This window comes from Ambystoma mexicanum, chromosome 9 (genome assembly GCF_040938575.1).
Source record: "Ambystoma mexicanum isolate Mex_15411 chromosome 9, UKY_AmexF1_1, whole genome shotgun sequence".
Lineage (NCBI taxonomy): Eukaryota > Metazoa > Chordata > Amphibia > Caudata > Ambystomatidae > Ambystoma > Ambystoma mexicanum.
This window is the reverse complement of record NC_090931.1, coordinates 522,898,939-522,921,818: the sequence shown is the minus strand read 5'-3', so window position 1 is coordinate 522,921,818 and position 22,880 is coordinate 522,898,939. Positions and strand designations below refer to the sequence as shown.

General features: G+C 46.5%; 1 protein-coding gene across 4 annotated transcripts in view; it reads left to right on the top strand.

Moving 5' to 3' along the window:
* APPBP2 (amyloid beta precursor protein binding protein 2) overlaps nt 1–22,880 on the top strand; it is a 1,587,742-nt gene that overhangs the window by 978,287 nt on the left and 586,575 nt on the right. For all 4 annotated transcript variants that reach the window (XM_069615072.1, XM_069615071.1, XM_069615073.1 and 1 more), the window contains one exon: nt 11,659–11,783. In XM_069615072.1, the coding sequence (XP_069471173.1) occupies nt 11,659–11,783 (125 nt within the window). The remainder of the gene's footprint in view (nt 1–11,658; nt 11,784–22,880) is intronic.

Below are 22,880 nucleotides of genomic sequence, written 5' to 3'. Positions count from 1 at the left end.
AATAATACTGTTGTCATTAGGCAATGTTAAATCTATTGTCGACGCGTCAGTGGGGACTGAGGTGTGGTGCCAGAGGGCGGAGTCAGGGCAGTGCATTCTCCCAGGGCCATGCGCCTCTAAATTAAAAGGGGAAGAAGGTTTTTTCTGGTGAAAAAGGTTCCGTCTTCCATCCCTAAGAAAGGAAGGCCCATGCAGTATGGAGGAAAGGGGACTAAGTCACTACGGTGAGTAACTTATCATTTTAAATATAGTGGCAGGGAACCTGTCCAAACAGTACAGAAGAGGCGGAGGTAGATACTACAGTGGAATACATAATGGAGACCGTAGAAGAGAGGCGGATACCATCTGAGAGAACGAAAGACAAGGTATGAAAAGAGAATAGGTTGTTGTGAGCAAAGAGGATTATAATAATTTGGACGATAGTCACTTTCAATAGAGGCAGTGGAGGGTTGAAAGCCTACAGATGGGAAGAGACTTGGTCTCTCAGGAAGAAGAGAAAATCTGCTGACACAGAGGTCTATGAAGTTGATTGCAGGTAGATTGAACAGGCAAGTGGAGGAATGAGGCAGCATGATTTTTCCTGAGGAACAGGAAGGACGGCCCGAGAGGAGACGGGCGGGACAAGGGTCCACGCTAAACCCTTGGAAGAGCAGGGGAAGACATGGGAGGCAATTGACATCCTTCTAATTTCAACCCCACAACGGCCTAATAAACCTTTGCTAAGGTGCCTTCCTGAAACCCAGCCAGACTGGTGGTCTTCACTGGTATGCCAGAGGACTGACGCACCAACTGCTTCGGAGGCAGTACGCTGGAGGGGGCAATGCTGCATCGAACTTTCCAGGGGCCATTGGTCTGTGGCAGATGAATGTTTACACCACCATCTGACAGAGCACCTGAGGAACCCCACTGTTTGACCGTGGGAGGGGCAACCACTCCTTCCGCAAGGAATAAACCTTTAGCTTTGACTTTTACATTTGCTAAGATTTAAATGAAATTCAGAGCATTTATTTTATTTATTTTTTTGGCTATCACTTGTTTTGGGTTATTTTGAGGTGTTTGCTGGCAATTTGGCAGGGCTGACTATTTATTTATTTAGCTAATTTCAGAGTGCCATGCTGCTTTGACAGACTGACGCTTGTCTCCTAGTATTCTGACACTTGTAGACAATATCATTCTGATATTTGAGTACTTCAGTATCCTGGCGATCTTTTGCTTTAGCATTGCATATTAGCTGATTATAAAACCTTGTCTGTAAGAAATATTATGGAATCCACCAACCGAATCAACGAACACTCCCATGATTGTAACCCTGGGTAGACAAGTGTGGAATAGGACCAGATTGGTGCTTCACCTGCAACATCCCTATTCACCTGACATCCCGATGTTGGTGGACATGTGCAAGATGCCTGCAGATCTACCCACAATGAGAAGCTGGGAAAGGGTGGGGTATGTACCCCTGGGGAGACATGTTTGACGAAGGAGCCTTTAGAGATTTTGTTTCATTGCATGCACAGGAGGGGCTGGCAAAGGGACCATTTTTATTAAACACTGCCAAAGGGAAATGGGATATATGGCCAGAAGAGCCAACACCGAACCCCTTGCTGACAGAGATGTATAACCTAAGCGATGGCTTTATACTGCCAACTAACAGACAGGCACAATCCCTGAAGCACCACGCTAAAAGAAAAAATGTGAGAAAGACTTAGTAGACACTATCACTGAGAAAGAATGGGAGAGGGTACTGATATAGCCAAAATAAAGTGTCCAGGAACGCCAGATTTAGGCTACTCCAACTGAATGTCCTATATAGGACCTACAGGACCCCCCTCAGAGTGGCCCGCTTCAATAAACAAACCCGACCAACATGCCACGGTGCAGTAACGAAGAGGCTGGTCTGATGCACATGTTTTGGAGATGCCGTAAAGTACAGGGTTTCTGGGATAAAATTGAGCGAACCTGCAGGAAAGTAGGAGTGAAAAGCTATGATTGGTCCCCAAAGGAGTGCCTATTGGGCACATAGCCCAGACCGAGTAAACATAAACACATTGTGAAATTAATGGACATGGTGTGCATACTAGCAAAGAGGGCAATTGCAATGGCATGGAAAACACCCGGGGGTCCACAATAGTAGAGATGGAGTAAAGAACTGGAGAGATGGGCCGCAGTGGAGACTGCTGCTTGGAATGCAGGGATCACTGGGTCCGAAGGTGACATAAGCATCACGTTTGAAGCATGGAAAGCCCTAATAAGAGGCATGTTCCTCTCAGCAGACGATAAGCCCCCCTGAAACTGTACAGAAAACACTACACATGTTCAACTTAATATAAGGCTGACATCGATATGCCTCCCTGAACGGGCACCCTCCTGAAAAACACTCTAACCCCCGAACTACACCACCACATACATAGGAAATTCTATGATCCTACTTCAGCAATGAGGACAGACACTGTTTGTTGTTTAATGTTTAACTGTCGTTAACTACCAGAATTACAGACATGCTACAAAATTAATACTGCAATTTGCAAAATGAACATTGTATGTTTGGTCACAAATGCAAATAAAAATATTTTTTTAAAAAAATATAACCTTGTCGGTCACTGCTTGTTTTAATGACCTGAAAACTCATGAGCAGGTAATATGCTTATTTCTATTATGGCAAACCAGTCTCTCTGCAACAAAAAAATCTTCCAAGAAATCTTCGCTACAATTGGGTCCGTGAGGAAAGCATTGTGTTCTTCTATGTGCCGAGCTTACAAGTCCTCACAGAAGATGGCCTCTCTTAGTTTTCTTCACTTGTAAAAAATAAGCCATGGCAAAGAACACAGCTGGTGAGGCAGGCTGATGCGATCCCCAGAAGAGAGCTGGGCAGAGGTGGTGCACCAATGAGGAACACGACGGAGAGTGGGGGGTCGGTGGAACAAATAAAGGCAAGGAAGCACCTCCCAATGTCAAGGAGATCCTGTGAAACTGCTGTCTCGAAGGGCGATCCAGAATCACTGGCTGACAGACAAGGCATGCAGCAGACATCACTATGAGAAGCCACACTGTAGTGAAGCACAGATGTCAGAGGAAGGGACCATCTTGTAGTGTGTTGAGGATCAGTCAGTGAAGCGTCAACCTCATGATCACCCCATCTGATTACGGGGTGAGTACTCTTAGCTGTTCTTGCGTTTGTGAGGAATGACAAAAGTCGAGGAATGACAAAAGTCTTTACATCTTAAGCTGTAGAGTCTCCTGTCTGAGAACATTGTGGAAAACCGACATTCATACACCTACTACGCCCGGGTTACTGCTTGGACAAATGAGCATGATGATCAAGCTGCCGCAGGGTGCTCTGGGCGCTGCCCTAAGTGAGCGATGTAAATTTGCTTTTTAATCAAACATTCCATCTTTCACCTGTCATACAAACCAGGGGTTGGGGGAGATCAGACATCACCAGAGGAGGCCGGTATTGTAAATGACGACTCCTGGTCATGGAACAGATTTAAAGGGGAATTTCATGTTTTGCTTTACAAAAGGCTCCCGTTCTGCCCCCATCGGACGAAACCTATATGTATGGAAGGAGGGAAACTATGAACTAGGAGTGCATTAATCACTTTGGTGAGTACACTTTCCTTTTTTGCTTTGTAAATAAGAGTTGTGGCAGACCTGGAGTACCAGTGTTGCTGTGTTGCTGTGCATCACAGAGGACTGCAATTCTAGTAAGGCTGGAGGCAGAGTTGGAAGTCAAACGAGTTGAAATTCAAACACAATGTTCATATTATGATCCAGTTTTAGATGATCCAGCACCATTGTTTAAGTTACAAGATACTTTGGGCTCATTCTCGAACTCCCTTTATTGTAATGGGAGATTTCACTGGAACATAGAAATCGATAAACTTTCAACCGGGAATGGTAAAGCCTTCTCCAAGGTCCTCCCTTTTTTGGGCGAATTAGACTAAATGAAAATTCCTGCTGCGGTCGACGCTGATTAAACTCTGGAGGACCATACATATACTTATTTTAGTGGAAGCCTGAAGTGTAGTGCCAGACTGGAGTAATTGATTTCCAAAGTATTTGTTACTTGAAGTTCGATATTTTATTTGCTTACCAAGCTGTTGCTTTTTATGGGAATGTAAGAATATTTTCCTCTTAATGTAGCAACTGCTTTACTGTGGGTCGGTTTGGGATATGTGCAAGCCTACATTAAGGGAATGATTATTTCATTTTGAGATCAGGGAAAAATCTCCCAAGAAAATTTATAATCTGGAATAAACATGAGCCAGCCAGTAGACACCATCTTAATTAGAACATAAGTTAATTGTCAGAAGGTGTTAATGATATGAAATCAGTATTGGTAAGGAAAGGGGAATTATATAAAGAAACACAAGCACAGATTATCTATGGGGAGGAATCAAAGGTGTGCAGCTATCTTGCTTGGTGGGTCAAAGTTCTGGGATGGCTTGTAAGGTCCGAAACAGTTGCTAAGATGTTTTCAAAACTTAATGAATGTTTGTATTAAAAAAAACATGTACCCCCAAAAAACAAAATGACTCGCTCCTTGGGAAAAATAAATGTTCCTATGCTAGAGGAGAAGCTTGCGGAATGTCTTCTCGCACCAATCACTGCATTTGAAGTTAGTGGTGCAATAAAAAGTCCTCCATTGCGTCTCCCAGCCTGGATGGCTTCAAAGTGTGTATATTCAGATTGGTTTCTACTCTTACTTCCTATTTTGAATGTCCTGCTCTACTGAGACGATTAGGAAGGGGCTGAATGCAACATTGCTGAACGCTGGCAGAAACACGTGACTTTGCATTTTACCATCTTGTCACTCTTCTTAAAATGGACTATAAAAGATATACAAATATCTTGATGATCATTTTGCAACAGTTCCTACACTTATCTAGAAGCGTCAGATTTTGATCATCTCTGGTATTCTGTTAACCGCAACCACGTTCATTTTGATGAAATATTTTGTAGTGAACTGAGAGTTCTTGGCAAACAATATTTGATGAGATGGGCTCTCGCTTCACCAGATTGATACAAGAGTTGTAGCAACAAACAGTCGCTAAGTTGTTGATGGAGTGTAGAAAGGGGGGGGGGGATCATGGTGTATAGAGGAACTTGGTAGAGCTGTTCCCTGTACGCTTGGCATTTTAATGCCTTCCTGGAACTATTAGCTGCATTAATAAGACAAGACGATGCAATTGGAAGTTTTCAATTCCACCTCTTATAAACCTTATGTTAGATGCATGATTTGTCCCTTTTTCTCTATAAAGGTACATTTATCCAGAATGTTTAACAAAATTGCCTGTTCAAGTGTGGTTTGGTGTAAGATCGAGCAAGAAAAACTGAAGGTATACGGTGAAACAATACACATCCACTTAATTACATCTTGGAAACCAGTGCATTACGCACAGACCCTGACAAAGATGTGGGCATTAGAATTAGTGTGTTGAATAAAAATCTTCTTACATTGAACAGATGATGGATTACATAAACATGTTAGTTGGCTGGTTGCAGTTTACATTAACATTTGTTTGAGGCATCAACATCTTTAATTTAAAATCCTGCCAAAATGTGTTATTGTTCTTAGTGCTCTTTCCTGATGTTTATAAATCCTTTAAATTAGTTATCCATTTATTCAGGCTAGTAAGAAAAGATTAACCAGTTGTACAAAGTTTTCTAGCCATATCATGGGCACTTCCTAATCTAAAGAAATCTATTTCTAATCAACTTTGCTTGGATATCTTTAAAGGTTAATGGTTCCTGCTATGGGTGCTCTGTTCGATGTGGACAAAATTCAACGGATGGTATTCCCTGAACCTTGATGAAGCATCCTAAATCACTACCTGGTATAGGACTTGGAAAAGCTAGACCCCAGATTAGAAAAGCCACTCTTATGTAGCGTTGGCCAAGCAACAAAGCTGAATTAAGGTGAAAGGGGGCACTCTTGTGTAGCACAGTTAACACTTAGCTGAACTGATAAGGAAAATACCCCACGCAAGTAAGTTATACAAATAACACTTAAAGTATTACAATACAAAGATATGGCACACTTCTGAAGTATTGTATTTTTAGGTAAGTAAAAATAGTTAAGTACATATATACGACTCACAATTGGGTAACACACAATGGGTAACATGTTATTTTAGAACCACAAGCAGTTATTTAAACAGTTATTTAAACAATTAATTCATCCTTCTAAGTAAGGAGAACCAATGTTAAGCACCTATCAATTCATAGGCATTATAATTTATAAGGCACCCTGCTCCATATACTACGAATTCAGAAGTCCAGCCCTGGAATTGGCTGAGCTAATGCGGTTCCTGCAGCAGTCATCTGTTCCTCGGTTCTTGCTCTTTAGATCTCTTCAGCTGCAGTGGCCCTTTTGGTTCTTTGGTTGAGCGCCTCTCCTTATATCCAGAATCTGTGCTGGGAACGTACCCAGTCCACCAACAAGGACAATTGCAACATTCAAACTTGGGGATGGCTATCTAATAGTGGACAGCTAGCCTCTCTGAATCTGCTCAGTATCATCCAAGACCTTCAAAGAATGTGGATTGGGGCATACTTCCCCCATTGTTACTTAACTGCCAGCACAAATAAAATACAAAGGCGAGTCTTTGCAGGCTTCTTGCAAGAAGTCCACCAACCTTCATGAAGAAATGGCGCTCTCCCCCCACCTACCAAGCTAGGAAAGCCAACAAAGGACAGGCTATCTTGAATAGTACTTAAAACACAAGACCATGTCATTTGGAGTTTATGGTCCCTTTAAGTGCATTATCTTTGCTAAAAAAAAAAAAAGGCTGCCTGGAATAATGAAGCTGACGCAAAAGGTCAAAAAGTAACGACTGCCACCAGCCTGTTAACACAATGCTTCAAAAGTAGCAAAAAGGCTACCTAAAACAAAGCGAAGGTGGCCCAGAGTCCTTACAGCACTCCATGTTAGATGACTTGTGCTGCAAAAGGTAAAACACATTAGTCATCATAAGAGAGATGACCATTCCTGTACTGGTAGGTTTAAGGACTAACTAATTTAGCCAAAGAATTATCTAACATGGGGTTCGAACACAAAATTACTGCACCCACTCACAGCAAAGGCAGATCCATTGGCTGGCTAGCTGATCACAACTGCTCATCTGCAATTACCTCCATCTCAGCCCTTCCATGGACGGACCATCACCTCATCCAATTCACCATTCCTACCACGCCCACTCATAAAACCTTAACTCATGCCCCACCCGCTAAAGTAAGAAGCTCCAAAAAACTCACTGCTGCCAACCTCGCCCCTCTCCTTGATACCCCGCAACTCAAGCATCCTTTCCCCCTTGACCCCACATCTCTAGCCAACATCTACTCCAGCACACTCACTCAAGCCATCGATTTCATTGCCCCGCTAGAAGAAAAAAAAGGAAAAAAATCAATACACTGCAATTCCTGGTTCACTGAAGAACTATCCGTCCTACGCACTAAGAAACGCAAAGCCCTATCCAGGTGGCAAGCAGCGCCTAACCAATCCTCGCTTAATGACTTTAAAGAGATCTCTCTGACCTACAAAAAAGCCATATTCCTTGCTAAATCCGAATCCTACAACCAGAGAATCACTAATGCCAGTTCCAAATCAAAAGAAATTTTCTCCATATTCAAAGAACTCACCACACCAGCCTCCAGCCCAGACGAAATCATCAAGGATGAAGCATGGTGTACAGGCATCCAGGCTGCTCTCCTCAACAAAGTTAAATTACTCCAAGACAAAATAGCCTCCCAACGCAAAGCTCTCAACACCCCCACCTGCCCGCCCATACCTCTCACCTACAACTCTCCTTCACAAACACCCCTCTTTGCCTTCAGAGAAGTCTCAGAGACGGAAGTCAAGGACCTCCTTAAAAAAATCAAACCCTCCACATGCAAAGGGGATATCTGCCCACCCTCCGTAATCAAAGAGTGCGCAGAATACCTCACCCCCATCATCACGGCTTTTATCAATGCCTCTTTCGCGTCTGGAAGTGTACCACAATGCCTAAAAGAAGCCTGGGTCCGCCCACTCCTAAAAAAACCCTCTCTCGATCCTTCCTCCCCTAACAACTATCGCCCCATCACCACCGTCCCCTTTCTCCTTAAAATCCTAGACAAAGCCGCACACAATCAAATCCAACACTACCTGGAAACCAACACCATCCTAGGAAAAAGACAGTCAGGTTTCCGCAAAGGCCATGGGACTGAATCTGCTCTTCTAGATTTAAAAAATCAAATTACTAAAATAATGGACACAGGCAAACCTGCCCTCCTCCTCCTACTCGACCTTTCAGCAGCATTCGATCTGGTCGACCACAGCATTCTCACATCGCACCTCTCCAATGCTGCACACTTCTCTCACAAGGCTACCACGTGGATCACATCCTTCCTTGAAGGCAGGGCCATGAAAGTGTACTCTGACCAGGATAGCGCCCCCCCCACCACTATCAATTGTGGAGTCCCACAAGGGTCCTGCACCGCACCGACCCTCTACAACCTATTCACCAAACCCCTCTTTGACTTACTGGACTCCCTCAACATAGCGTATACCAACTACGCTGATGACACGCAGGTCCTCCTCCCCCTCTCTGGAGACTACGACCTTGACTCAGAAGCCCTCCTCAAAATCTACTCGACTATCCAAACATGGATGGCTATCAATGGTCTCTGCCTAAACGGAGACAAAACCGAAATCATCATCCTAGCCCCTAACGAAACTCTAACCAAACTCAGCCCCGATTATTCGCACATGAACATCGACAGTATTAGCATACCTGTCTCCTCTGCCGTCAAGACCTTAGGAGTCTACATTGACGCGACACTCTCAATGACAAGACAAACCAGCGCCATTGCCTCAGCTTCTGCTCTGACTACCAAACTCATCTACGCCATAAAACCCTACCTCACCACGCCCAACTGCCTCTCCATAGCCAGAGCTACGATAGGAGCCAGATTAGACTACTGTAACGCCCTCCTGGCAGGCACTTCGTCAAAAAACCTAAACAGGCTCCAAATAGTGCAAAACAATGCCCTCCGTGCTGCACTACACATTCCCAAAACCGACCATATCTCACAGGCCAGAAGACGCGTCCACTGGCTCCCAGTCAAGGAAAGGATCAACTTTAAAATCCTCACCCTCACACACAAATGCATCAACCACACAGCACCCCCCTACCTATCTGAAACTATAACCAAGAACTCCTCCATCCGCCCCAGAAGAAGTCATCACGCCAACCAACTCCAAGTACCCACTGTAAAAAGAGCCAAAGCCGGCGGCATTGGCTTCCCTCACATAGCACCTAAGCTCTGGAATGCCCTCCCCAACTCGCTCAGAGCAGAACCATCGCTGTATCTCTTTCGCAAATCCCTCAAAACCACGCTATTCAACTAACTCCTCCTTCCCTACACCCACTTCAGCTCGCACGCATCTGATACGAAAAGTGTTCGACACGAAATGCTTGCTGTAATGAAAATTGCTTTGTAACCATCTTCCTTCCATTGTAACCAGACTATGTATGTATTCATGTAACAGCGCCACGATGCCCCCGGGCTGACGTGCGCTTTAAATAAATCCGAATAAACAAATAAATAAATAAATAAACCATTGAACCCAAAATTACATTGCACAAGGGACGCAAGGGGTCCCTGGCAGCACACCACTTGAGGGGAGGGGGCTGCCTAAGGAAAGCATGAAAGTCAAAACAAAGAGGAGAGGCCACCCCAAACCAAAATGGGTTCAGTGCTCCCTGAACAAAAATAAATGCTTGGGGTTAGTGAGATAGTCTCACCTTCCAAGTCGATGAAAAAATCCCACTGAGTCCAGCAGTATTGCTGGGAGCCTCAGGACAGATGAAAAGATTTGAAAAAGGAAATTCTCACTGACACACCGTTAAGGTGCTGCAATCGGTGTCACTTACAGAGCTTTGCAAAATCGAACAAAATTCAAAGCTTGAGAGCTCTAGCTTTGATTGTTGAGACATCTCTATTGAACCGCCCTAATCTACCTGCCATTCACGCACTGGAAATCCGATTGCTGCAGGTATTCCAACTGTTAGTATCTCTAAATGGGCATGGGCAACATAGCAAAGTTCTTAAAGGAGTTGAGGGGGCAAATTTACTCTAATGTAGCTCAACAGTTTATCAGAGATGCACACATATGCAGATTTCTGCAAGCAAGACAAGATGACTTGAACCCATATTTCTTTCCGCTTATAAGAACATTTAATGGGAGAGTAGCTATTTCCAGAGACTTTAAAAGTTTACGGCTGCCAGAGGAATTCGCTTGAATATTGGATACCTGGATCAGCCAAGGGATATTTGGCTAGGCAAGGGGGTATTGGCATTGCCTGCTTAGTACGGCCCATTCTATTTGACTTGGGGCAAATCTTTGGTTGTTTAACTTGATTTACATGCTTGAGTTCCTATCTCTGCTGTGCTTCATGTCCTTACCCTGGTGTTGGAGATGCAAAACAGGAGTAGTTTCTTGGAAGCATATTTTCTTGTCATGTGCCAATGAATTTGGGGTTCCAAGCTGACCATCGTAATGAGTAATATGTTTAACAGACATATTAAGAGGTTGTTGGCGCTGCTTGGTGTATGGCACCTGAACCGTGCATGAATGAGGCAGCCGTTTTGAATTTAAATGGGTTCTGTGAGGGAAGATCCCTGGCTTAAGTACTGCTAAATGGAAAAGGACTGGTGTACTAACATTTGAGGATTGGACATAGACATGTGGGGGATCATGGGTACCTGCACACCTAGAGTAGGGATAGTGTGCCAGGAATGCTCCTGTGGACTCCCTACTTTAGTTTCTGAAAGAAGTACTACAAAACTAGATGGCAGCCTAGGGGAAGTTTGTGTTTCTAAACTGATACAAGCCACAGAAAGATGGTTACTGTCTGACAAATGTTTGCCATATTGATTTATCGAGTGCATTTCATCATAAGAATAAATTAGGGCAAACCTTTAACGTCTGTAGGGCCCCTTCTTTGCCTACTTTATTGGTGAGGAAGATGTTTAGTACTTGTTAGCATTTCAATGGTGGGACAGGGTCATAGTGTATGTTTTATTATTCGAAATAATTCATTTAAACTTAATATTGATTTGGGTTTTGTGGAACCTCAATAAAAAAGGTTTTCAGAGAATTGTCTCTGTTTATGGTATGCAGTTTCTTTTTTATCCTAAACAAATGAAAACAAAATATAAAAAAAACTGTGGTCTGTATGATGCACTAAGAGTACGAATTTGAATGTTTTTTGCTTACTTTTATTATTTGGCAAAGGATCGCAAATGTTTACACATTTGTAACTCTTTAGGCTATTCAGTATTGCATTTGCCATCTTGACATTGCACTGTTTACCACAAATCTATAGAGCAACGGTGATACATTGCACCATCTTATTCACTTTTGCATAGTACACACTATCGTGAAGAATGTCGGAAACGTTTTTCCTTTTTAAATTCATACTGTGCTAAAATCTCTTTACTATGCTCTCTTGAGTTGTTGAGCAAATGGTGACATTTATTTTCTGTATCAATAACCAATAACGCCGTAGGTTGCTAATATTAATTAATGCAATCATTTATTCCCTCTTTTGAACGTCGATGTATAACAATTTTGGGATATATAAAGCATTTGATTTTCGCATGTTGTTTTTTCAGACAGCTCTCGACATCAGACAATCAGTATTTGGTGGTAAAAATATCCATGTAGCTACAGCGCATGAAGACCTAGCATACTCTTCTTATGTTCACCAATACAGCTCTGGAAAATTTGACAATGCATTGTAAGTAGAAACATTTTGAGTTTAACGTGAATTATTTAGGACAATATGAACATCCTTTATGGGAGCACTCATGTTTTTTACATATTTGTTTTTCTGATGCAGGTGATTCTAAGCAGATTCACATGCTGTGCATATAGTCTGACATCTAGTGGTAATCGCAGAGTATAGCATCTTTTTTTCAAGTATCGAAAAGGAACGCCGACATGGGCTTGACTGTAACACTATCCCTAACACAGAGGTCTTGAAACAGTGGGCCCCACTGACCCCAGGGGGTGCAGCCGCATTCCAGAGGAGAGGGGGCGGCGTGAGACACCAGCCTGAAATTTGGGGCGGGGGGGGAGAAAAAAAAATATTTTTTTTTAAATGGAGGAAATGGGTAGGTGCGGCTCACACTGGTCAGACTGGAGCATACAACTGTCTTGGGCACCAATGAAAGTGTCCCACAGTTGCAAATGGCAATTCATTCCTTTAGTGACACTGTTTCAATAGTTCCCAAGGTTTTGTTTTGCTAAAATGTAAGCAAATTGTGATATTTAAAGAATATGTATTCAGCAACGTTGGTCAAAACCACCAGCTGCATAGTGAAGTAACTCATCAAACTGGCCCAGATTGGTCAAATAAATTGCCAATTTTGACCCAATAAACTGGTTCAAACTAACATTTTTGGTTCTGGCATTGCCCAATAGCGTGATAGGTCTATCCAAGCCTGGTGGCTCAGTCATAATGGGCGAAGGGGCGTCGATCCAGTGGCCCCCTCATCCATTATGGAGGAGCCAGCCCAGTGAAACACTGAACTCCTCAGCTGCTTTTTCCAGCCGAGGGAGTGCTCCTGGGCTGGCTGAAATGTCAAAGGAAAACATTGTTTCCCTTTGACAGTTCAGTTTCCCAGTCGCACATGCTCACTGAGCCATGCAAGGCTGGGGGAGTTTTGCTTCACCAGCCTTGCATAGCTCATTGGAAATGCTGGCTGTGGAACTGCATGTCTATATGTGCGAGGGGAAGCTCCTGTGCATCCTCACACATATGGACCCACGTCTTTCAGCACCCACAGTCCTGCCCTGCGTAGGCCCCTGCACATGCATGTGCCAGAACCAGGAAGCTCTTGCTTCCAGATTCTTGTTCATGGATGTGTGTATGCCTGTGTTATGAGTGAGTGTATGATGATGGGTGCTCGTGTGAATGATGGAGTGATTGCGGTGTGTGTTTGTGTTGATCTGTGGAGCTGATTTTGTCGAGTTGAGTGGGGGTTGTGTAACAAATGCTTTTGTTGCACAATCCTCCTACCCACCTGACAAAATCAGCTCTCCTTCTGAGGTGCTGTGGAGCCCAGGGGACAGTGATAGTATTTATTTACTGGACATCTGGCCTAGCGTGATGTGTAGTGTACTCGAGATCCTTCATGTGTTGAGGTCACACAGATTGTTTTTTTCTCCCATTCTGGTCGGTCACTTTATGCTGAGCTCGTGTTAAGAGAATTATTGCTGTTTCATGTGTCTTTGTCACGCACAATGATTGACTTCTTCAACTGTTAGACAAACCTCTTCGACTTTTCCTGTTTTGCCGTCCTGCAAACCATTGCTGCCTCCATGAATCGACGGCTGATGTTGGCCTTGGCCTTCAGGCTTCGGCCTTACAGTAGGGAGAGTGGGACCTGTTTTCCCTAGACACTTCTCTTCAAAGAATGGCTTTTCTTTCCTTTCCCTTCTCTTCCTTTTCTTGTCTAGCTGCTTTTCCACGCGATCATGGAGAGAACTCCTTTTAAATGTTGCCCTTCCTGTAACAGGAAGTTTCCGTGGAAGGACACTCCTAGGGAGTGTAACCGTAGTCTACCTCGGGACCATGATGGGCAGTGCTGAAAAGCCTGTAAACTCTTTAGTCCGAAGATGGTTAAAGAAAGGTCGCACAAAACGGTGGACGGCTTAGGCTATGCAAGCCGAGAGTGATTCAATCGCTGGTGCCTCAGACGAGGATTCCTCAAGCAGCCACAGCTTTTTCATAGTCTGAAGACATTTTTGTTGAGTCGGCTGACTCAAGCATGCCTGTCCCCAGCCCCACTAAGCATGTTGTCAGCAGTGCGATTGGGAAATAACACCCTGGCGACAAGGGCACACATTCTCTTTCAAAGGCCAGCCCACAACCCCTCCGCCTCCTTCGATGGACTGGTCAAAAAAGCTTTCGGCACCCATAGGCCTGTCGAATGTTTGGCCCATGGTACCAAGACATCTTTTTCCCTTTTGCCATCCCTAAAATCTTGATGCATGTTTCCGTTGCATCAAAAGATGTGTTGAAACACGCTTCTTTGGTGAAAAACTCACCCCAAACTCGGGGAGGGCGGGGGGTGTGTGTGAGGGAGAAGCATTCCAAGGCCCCTCCTTATTACCCCACCTTATGGTTTTGGGTCCAAGAAAATCCCTTCTTTGCCTTCAGGGGATACCCAGGCCTCCTCTCCATTGTACCAGGCCCTACAACATCCTGCAGACCGTGCTCCATCTGACTCGGCATTCCCTCTTCCAGAGGTTTCCTCATGCCCCAACAAAATGCTGTCCCAGTACCAGGGTACAACACTACACCCATGTCAAATGCTGAACTTAGTAGCATGGCTCCTGAAGTCGGAGTTCGGGCATCTCCAACTGTTTGGATACTCTTAAAGGGGCATGGAAACCTAACACTAGGCACTGTTATTCCATTAAATGAAAGTGCTTTGCCATTTGGTGCAATACTAGAAACATCAACATAATTGACTGTTCAGACACACACACACACAGAGTCCTTTATCCAACACACCTCTTAGACTCAGAGCTTGTTTTCAGTACACTAAAGGTCCACCGTGTTGCCCTTTCTGCTTACACCACATCTCAGAGCAAAGTTTCCTGGTAGAAAGTCCCTGTAATTAGGGCATTCGTGAAAAAGGTAAAAAGATTCACCCTGCGATTTCTAATCCAACTTCCAGATGGGAATTGAATGTTGTTCTGAGAAAACAAATGGGTCCTCCTTTTGAGCCAATGCACAGAGCTAGTCTTAAGGCTCTGACCTATAAGACTACTTTTCTCGTGGCTATTCCCTCTGTTAGGAGAGTTAGTGAAGTGCAGGCATTCTCACTTCAAGACCCATTCATTAGCATTCATTTGAACAAAGTGGTGCTGTGCATACACCCACGCGTTGAGCCTAAATTCATTTCTAAGTTCCATGTGAACCAATCCATCGAACATCCAACTTTCTTTCAAAATCCGACTAATTCAGCTGAAAGAAGCCTGCATACATTAGATGTTAGGAGAGCAGTGTTGTATTACCTTGATAAGAAAACACCACCAAGAAAGACGGACCAATTCTTTGTCTCTGTTGCCGCTGGTAGAGAAGAGGACCCTGTCTGTAATTGGGCAATCTCTAGATGGATTGTAAAATGCATCCAAATGTGCTACACTATGTCTAAGAGATTTACCCTTTGCGCCTAGAGTACATTCTACTCTAGGCACAGGAGCTACTATAGCTTTTGTTGCACACGTGCCTCTTGATTCTATTTGCAAAGCTGCTACCTGGAGTTCTATTCACACTTCCAATCAACATTGCTGCTTAGACACGCACTCCAAGTCTGATTGTCAGGTGGGTCAGGCGGTGTTAAGACAACTCTTTGCTACCATTCCTTTACACATCCCACCACCATCTCCTGGTACTGCTCGCTAGTCTATGCACAGCATGTGGTTCTAAGCAGATTCAGAAGCATCTCAAGACCTACATTACTCGCTGTAATCGTATTTCGGATAATTGTATCTGCTTAGATTTGCATGTGACCACCCTTCAACCCCTCTTTGAGTTGAAGGAACATAGCTCACACCTTCTCTTCTTTTGTACTAACTCACGGATTCTCTCAGGCTCCCTCATGGCAGAACAAAAACAACCTGGGGTACACGACATGTCACTTTAGGGATGGTGTTAGTCATGCCCATGTCAATGTCCCTTTTCGTTCATTGAAAAAAAGTTCCAATACTCGAGGATTACTACGATGTCAGACTATGTGCACAACTTGTGAATCTAAGCAGATATAAGCACCAGAAATATGATTATGGTGAGTAATGTATGATATATATATAATTACCTGAGCACTAAAACTGCATTGGGTCAAAACATTCCAGTGATCACTTTTGGATGTTGGATTGCTATTAAACAGTTGAATCTTGGATGTTGCCTGAAGGCTTTGTTAGATTGTAGAGCTCTTTTGGTACTCTGTTCAAATAGTTGGAATCACTTGCTGAAAGGAATTTCCCTTATTGTTATGGGTTTCTTGAAGCAGGACAATTAAGGATGAGCTTTGTGAATAATGGTTTCTATAATGCATTATATTGCCAACATTTTCTTGACAGCTTGAAATTACATTGGACTATTTAACCATTTCATATTTATGTCAAATGATGGTGAGAAACATAAAATTAGTGATAGTGAGAAGACTGGCCCCTCCATCTTCCACGTCAGGAAGTAACTGAAGACCCTACTATTTAAATTTCTCACCAATCACTCCACTAAACCATGTTTCGACCACTCTCCAGCTCCCAGACGTTTTAGCCTATCACATTCCACCTTCTTTACTACCCCTAGTAGTATTGCTGTATGTCATTCAGTTGAAGGAGCTACGTGTGACGGGGGGGGGGGGGGGCCCTCTCACTCGCTACCTCCTCACCATGTAACCAATCTTTCTGGATAAGTCAGACATTATGGCAGCTGCTGTAATAGTTACAAGCATAACCTACGGGTGGCAGCCAGTTGAAGCTATTAGCTTGCACCACCTCAGCGCAGAAACCTTTTTTTAAACTTCACGCTTGCTCTCCTTTATTTTTCATTATTATTTAACCTCCCTTGCCCCCCTGGCGCATGTCGGCTGCAGGGGGATTCACGAGATGTGCCTCATGCAACGTCTCATTCCCCGCCTCGGACCCCTATGCACTCTAGAGTGCCTAGGGCATGATCACCGCCCGGACGCGTGTTCGGCTTGCAATGCTCTCGGCCACAGGGCATTGAAGAATAGGTTGTCTCAATGGATGGAGATCCTCCACACGTCTCCTCTGCCCCACCTTAAGGACTAAGTCTCCAGGACCTCTCGTCAAGACAAGGGGTAGGAAGTCTGTTCAGCACAGTGACTCCTTTCCCGGGTTCCCACTGCCAATGGTTCTCTGATTCAGGTTCTAGCAGGCCCAAGGCCTCTAAGGCAGTAGGGTCTTAAACCGAGGGGCTTATGGGCCCTACCGGGCTGTATTCAGGAATGGAGATCAGGTTTGTCTTCTTCTTCGACCCCAAGGGTTAAGGGATCCTCAGGGGCTGGGGGGGGCACCTTCAAGAGTATGTCCTCGACGCAATCCTGCAGGGCTACCTGCACAGGTGCTGAGGGCCTCCTGCTTACAGGAGCTCGCTCCGAGGTTGTGAGGCAGGGCGTTACGACTTCTGGCCAGCCGTCCAATAGATCAGCAAATACCAGGGTGATCTCGGAGGTCGACGCTTCTGCTTCAGGTGCAAGACACACGCTGTATCCTCATGTCTGAGGCCTCTCGTGGCTCAGGGCCTTCGTGCCCTCCTGCCCAGGGCATGGCACCAGGATTCAAAATGGCAGGTCGGCAGTTATGTTGGATTCAACTCAGGCCCCGCCCGTGCTCTTGCCCCTTGAATGGGCTTTGCAGAAAGATCCCAGTCTCCTTCACTCTGGAAGTGACAGCAGAGTATATGGTACAGGCATCTGGTCTCCTCAAGGGTGCATCTACTCATCGCAGCCTTCTACCCGGAGTGGAGACCCAGCCCCTGGGAGGGCTGAGGCCCTAGGAACCCGGCGGCTAGCCAGGCCGCTTCTTCGAGTGTTTCCTCCTCCTCATGCGTTCCCCTCGGGTAATGGGGCTCCTGAAGGATATGGTAAGAGGTGATCCCGCAGGTGGCGCCTCCCCAACTACCTTCTCTGGGTCCTCGTCCCATTCCTCCAGTGCTGACGGTTCCAGTGCCTGTCCCTCCCCCGGTCCCCGGTTGTTCAAATCCCTCCAACACCTCCTGTACCATCATCGCCTCCCCCTCAACAGCAATTGGACCTTTCTTCGGCTCAGGACTTAGGGGGGGTACCCATGAGCACCTGTGTCCCAGGGCCCAGACTCCACTTGGTCTATAAAAAAGGGGGGGGGTTTGACCCCAAGGACGATGAAGCCTCTGCATTTGTTAAAGACTTTCCTGACCGTCTTGGTCCCTCTGCCCGATGAAGCACCCCAGCAGTCTGGAGTGCTAGCAGAGGTTTTTGAGCAAGCACACCACAATCCGATCTGGCAACCCTTTCCAGAAGGATGTCCTGCTGGTGGTGAGAAAGGTCTGGGAGAAGCCCAGGGCCAACACCCAGATGAATAAAAAGCTGGACAGAAGTTTCAGGCTGACGGACAGGGAGCCCATACTCCTGGTCTCCCACCAGCAGCCACGTTCTTCAGTGATGGCTGCGGCCTCATTGTATTCCAAACCGTTGTCTTTCTCTATGGTGGCCACCTCCAGCTGTCTTTCCAAGGAGGACAAGGTACTCTAGTCAGTTATGCCATTTCAATACTGCATGTGCGGCAAGCCAACGCTGACACTCTCTTGGCCGCGGCTAACCAGAATCTGTGGCGGGAGTTCTGGGAATGTTTGCCCAACCTCCCCTTGGAAAGGCGAGCCTCCTTCAGGGACATGAGTCTTCCGTCTCCCACATCGACGCAGCCATCAGAGTGCTGTGCCTTGGTGTCGAGATGAGAAGGATGGTGTGGATAAATGCCATTAAGTTTTCATCTGATGGTCAAGAGCGGGTCCTGGATCTGCCCTTAGAGGGCGTGGACCTCGTTCATTTGTCAGCTGATGACGAGTTGACAAAGAAGAAAACCTCCACTCAAACCTCTAAGGCCTTGCCATCCTGACAAAGCCAGGGCAGAAGTCCTTCCCTCAGTCTCAGGGCAGGAACGAATTCAAACCCTGCACTTTCACCGGCTTCAAGTGGTTCTGGGACTGCGGTACGCGGAAACCTGACCAGTCGCCTAGCGACAACAGGAGGAAGCAGCAGAGAACTTTGTGGGTTTTTCTGCTCCCCCTCCTCTGCCCCACCTCCCATGCCAAGAAACCGTGACGTCCAGGTCGGGGAATCGGCTCTTCAGTGGTGGGGCCGCCTGGCTCTTCAGTGGGGGGCCGTTTGCCTCTTGTGGGGGGGCCATCTGGCTCTTCAGTGGGGGGCCGTTTGCCTCTTGTGGGGGGGCCATCTGGCTCTTTTCCAGGACACCTGGAAGCATCTTTTCAAGAACCGGGGATCCGATCTGTAGTCCCCACGGGCTTCAGTCTTCCTCTTCCTCTTCCTTTCCCTCTACCATCCTCTCCTCCTCTTGATCTGATCAGGTCCCTGGCTTCCTTACAGGAGGTCCTTTCACTCTTAGACACGGGTGGTCTAGCTCAGTGGCAACACACTAGTCTTGGAAGCGAGATGAGGTATAGCAACACAGGTTCAAATCCCGGGTCCGCGCTTAGAAACATCTTCTGTATTAAGCGCGTTATAAAAAATAAATTCTAATTAATTATTATTAGAGATGCAGGCGGTGGAACTGGTTCCTCAATCAGAAAGGGTCTATGGGTTATAGTCCAGGATTTTTTGCAGTACCCAACAACAACCAGGTTGGCCTGAGGGTTGTCCTGGACCTGTCATTTCTCAATCTGTCTTTACTGTTGGAACACTTTGAGGATGACTCCCGTGCACATGGCAGTCTCTCTGTGTGAAGGGGACTGGATGTGGTCCCTGAACCTCAAGGATGCGCATGTCCCCATCTACCAGCAGCATCTTCAGTTTCTGCGGTCCATGCTTATGTCATATCTTTTTCAGTACAAGGTGCTGCCTTTCGGCTGGAGATCAGCCCCGCGTATCTTCACAAAGTTGATGAATGCAGTGGCTGGTCTCATCCGCTTGGAGGGTCATCATCTCTACCCCTATCTGGACGACTGGCTGGTGAGGGTGGCGTCACCTGAAGGGGTGGTGCACTCCTGTCAGAGATTGGCGGGTATTCATCAGCTGGGGTTCTCCCTCCACCAGATGAAGTCACAGTTGTGCCCCTCTCAGGATCTGGTCTTCCTAGGGGTGCTTTAGAGCACGGTCACTCAAGGGGTTCCCCACGCCAGAGAGGATCCTCTACCTTCAAAAGGCGATATGGCACTTTCTGGCCAACTCAACCGCTTCTGGCATGGTGGTACCAGCACCTTCTGGACTTGATTGCTTCCTGCATGCTCATTGTACAGCATGCTGGCCTCAAGATGAGGCGCCACACACTCCACTTGGCGGCCAGTTGGGATCAGGAGACGGGGTCTCAGTCGCACAGGATCCCAATGCCCCCGCTCCTCTTGCTCGATTTCTGCAGTTGGATTTGATTTTACATTTAGAACGCTCATACCCCAAAGGTCCAAGGATTATGTTCCTCCAAAAAGTTTTGCAAATGAGTAGTTGCAATCTTTTCCAGAATCTTAGCCGGCCATAAAAGGCTGGCAATTGGATGATGGTTAGCAAAAGGTTTATGCTCTAGAGCAGATTTCCTTTTTTTAAACACATTTTTTTTTAACAACGGTGTGAGATAGGATGCTGGTGGATGATGGATGACGGGTTCCTGTCTTTCGGGCTGGGGGCTACTCTGTAGGGCTACATGATTCATGGGGCCTATATCAATCTGCTCGAGCTCACGGCAGTGGGCCTGGCCGTCAACACATTTCTGACACTCAAGGGACTGGTCTGTTCTGGTCAGGACAGAAAACTCTACTACAATGTTTTACCTGAACAAGCAGGTTGCCCCCCTCCTCTGTCTGGAGGCGGTATCGATCTGGGAATGGGCCCTGACGTTAAGGGGCTTGGATTTCTGCTATCCACTTTCCAGGGGACAGAAATGCAGAAGCGGACCAACTGAGCCACTTGGAGTTCAAAACCTAAGAGTGGGAGTTGCACACTGACTCCTTGTTGCCCCAGTTCCAGCGTTGGGGGTTCACAGGCCTCGACTTGTTCTCATCTCCCTGGAATTCCAAGTGCCCCAGTTTGCTTTGTGAGCAGGACAGGGTTGCAGGGGTCACTGGGAGACGCCCTCCAGATCTGTTGGCACAGCTGCAGGTGTTGTACGTTCTCACCCACTCCTCTGCTCCAGCTGACTCTCCACACGTTCTGGTTTTGGTGGGCTTGTGCCTCATCCTGATTGTCCCCCACTGGCCTTTGAGACACTGGTTTTTGGATCTGCTGCAGTTGTGCTCCCAGGGTCCTGTCCACCTTTCCGATCACTGGCAGGGGCTTCCTGATGCAGCAGGGTAGGATAGTGGAACATCTGGACCTGGCCATGCTGGCGCCAGCATGCCCAATTTTTAGATGCCAACTGTGACATCATTCAACAGGCCAGGAGGCCCTCGACTTAGTCCCAGTATTAGAGCAAACAGACTAGGTTCTGCCATTGGGCTCGTGTCGAGGGTCTGGATCCTGTCACCTATCCGATGGATGATCTACTGGCTTTTTCAGCACACCTGGCTCGTTCTGGAGTTCAGGTGGATAGCTGCCGCACTTATTTGGCGTCCATTGGGGCTTACAAGAATTACCCAGAGCATGGTTTTCGGCAGCCAAATCGGTGGTTAAGGCCCGCCTTAAGGGATTGTCTAGGCTTTTTCTTCCGTTGCATAGGCTGCACCCGGTCTGGAACCTCAATGTGGTTCTTGCAGCTTTGCAGCACAAACCTTTCGAACTGATGGCCTCTGTCGACATCAGCTTGGTAACACTAAAGACAGTTTTACTGGTTGCTCTCACCTCTGTGCGCAGTGTTAATGAGCTGCAGGCGTGGTCTTCGTGTAAGCCCTTAACCACGTTTCACAACGCAAGGTCATCTTGTGCAGTCACCCAAACTTCTTGCCCAGTGTCGTCTCCATTTCATCTGAATCAAGAGATCTGCCTGAACAGTTTAGTTCCCGAACCCGTAGTCAGAGAGGGCCCTACATTCCTTGGACCTCAAGAGGGTCCTCAACTTTTGCCTCTTTCAAACAAAATGCTTCAGGAAGTCTGAGGCATTGCTCGTGACGTCCACCCCGGCTCTCAGGCTTCCATCGCCCGTTGGATGGTTCAGACCATTTCTGAGGCGTATACGGTTATGAGCAAGCCAGTTCCTGAGGGTATTCACACCCATGTTGTCAGAGCGAAGGCCACGGCCGTCGGGTTTCAGAGACCTGCTTCTTGGGATGTCATTATCAAGGCGGCTTCTTGGGCCACTCTGTCGGCCTTCTGTAAGCACTATTCCCTGCGTGATGCAGAGTCCGGTCAGGCGGTTCTGAAGAACCTTTTTGCTGCTTCTTAGATATGAGGCAGGTTGTCACAGCTCCACATTATGGTCTTGTTCAGTGGAATCGCCCACAAGGATCGAGGAAAGGGGACGGTATGTATGAGTAATTAAAGTTACTCACCGTAGTGACTAAAGTACTCCTAGTTCATAGTCTCCTCCATATGTCCCACCCACTTTCCCCCGCTAGTATGCCAAAGGATAATATGTTCGCCAGCAGGTTTCCCCAGCTGGGGAGCATGGGCGATGCATTCTCCTTGCCCTGGGACGGCCTGTTCCTGTATGCGTTCCCACCGTTGCCTTTGTTTCTGCAACTCATCAGTCAACTCAAACGGTCCCGGTGCAGGATGATCCTCGTCGCACCGGCGTTCCCGGACCTTCTGTACATGTCAATGTCTCCCCCGGTCAAACTGCAGACGGACACGGATATTCTCGCCAGGGAAGGAGGCGCCATCCTCCATCACGACCCGGGATCACTGAATCTGCAGGTCTGGCTCCTGCAGCACTAGAGTTCGGAGGCTACGACATCCCGGCGGACTGCAAGGAGGTTCTTGCAAAGGCCAAGGCTTCTTCGACTCTTAAGTGCTATGGACATAAGTGGAAGAGATTCTCTGTCTGGTGCCGTGCACAGAAGATCAACCCTCTACGGATCACGGCCCCTCAAGTGCTGCCGTACTTGCTGTCGCTGGCCAACGCGAGCTGGCACATGCCTCCATCAAGATCCATCTGGCAGCTATCTCCCGCTACACCAGAACTCTGGGGAGGTCGTCTCTGTGGTCGCATCGCA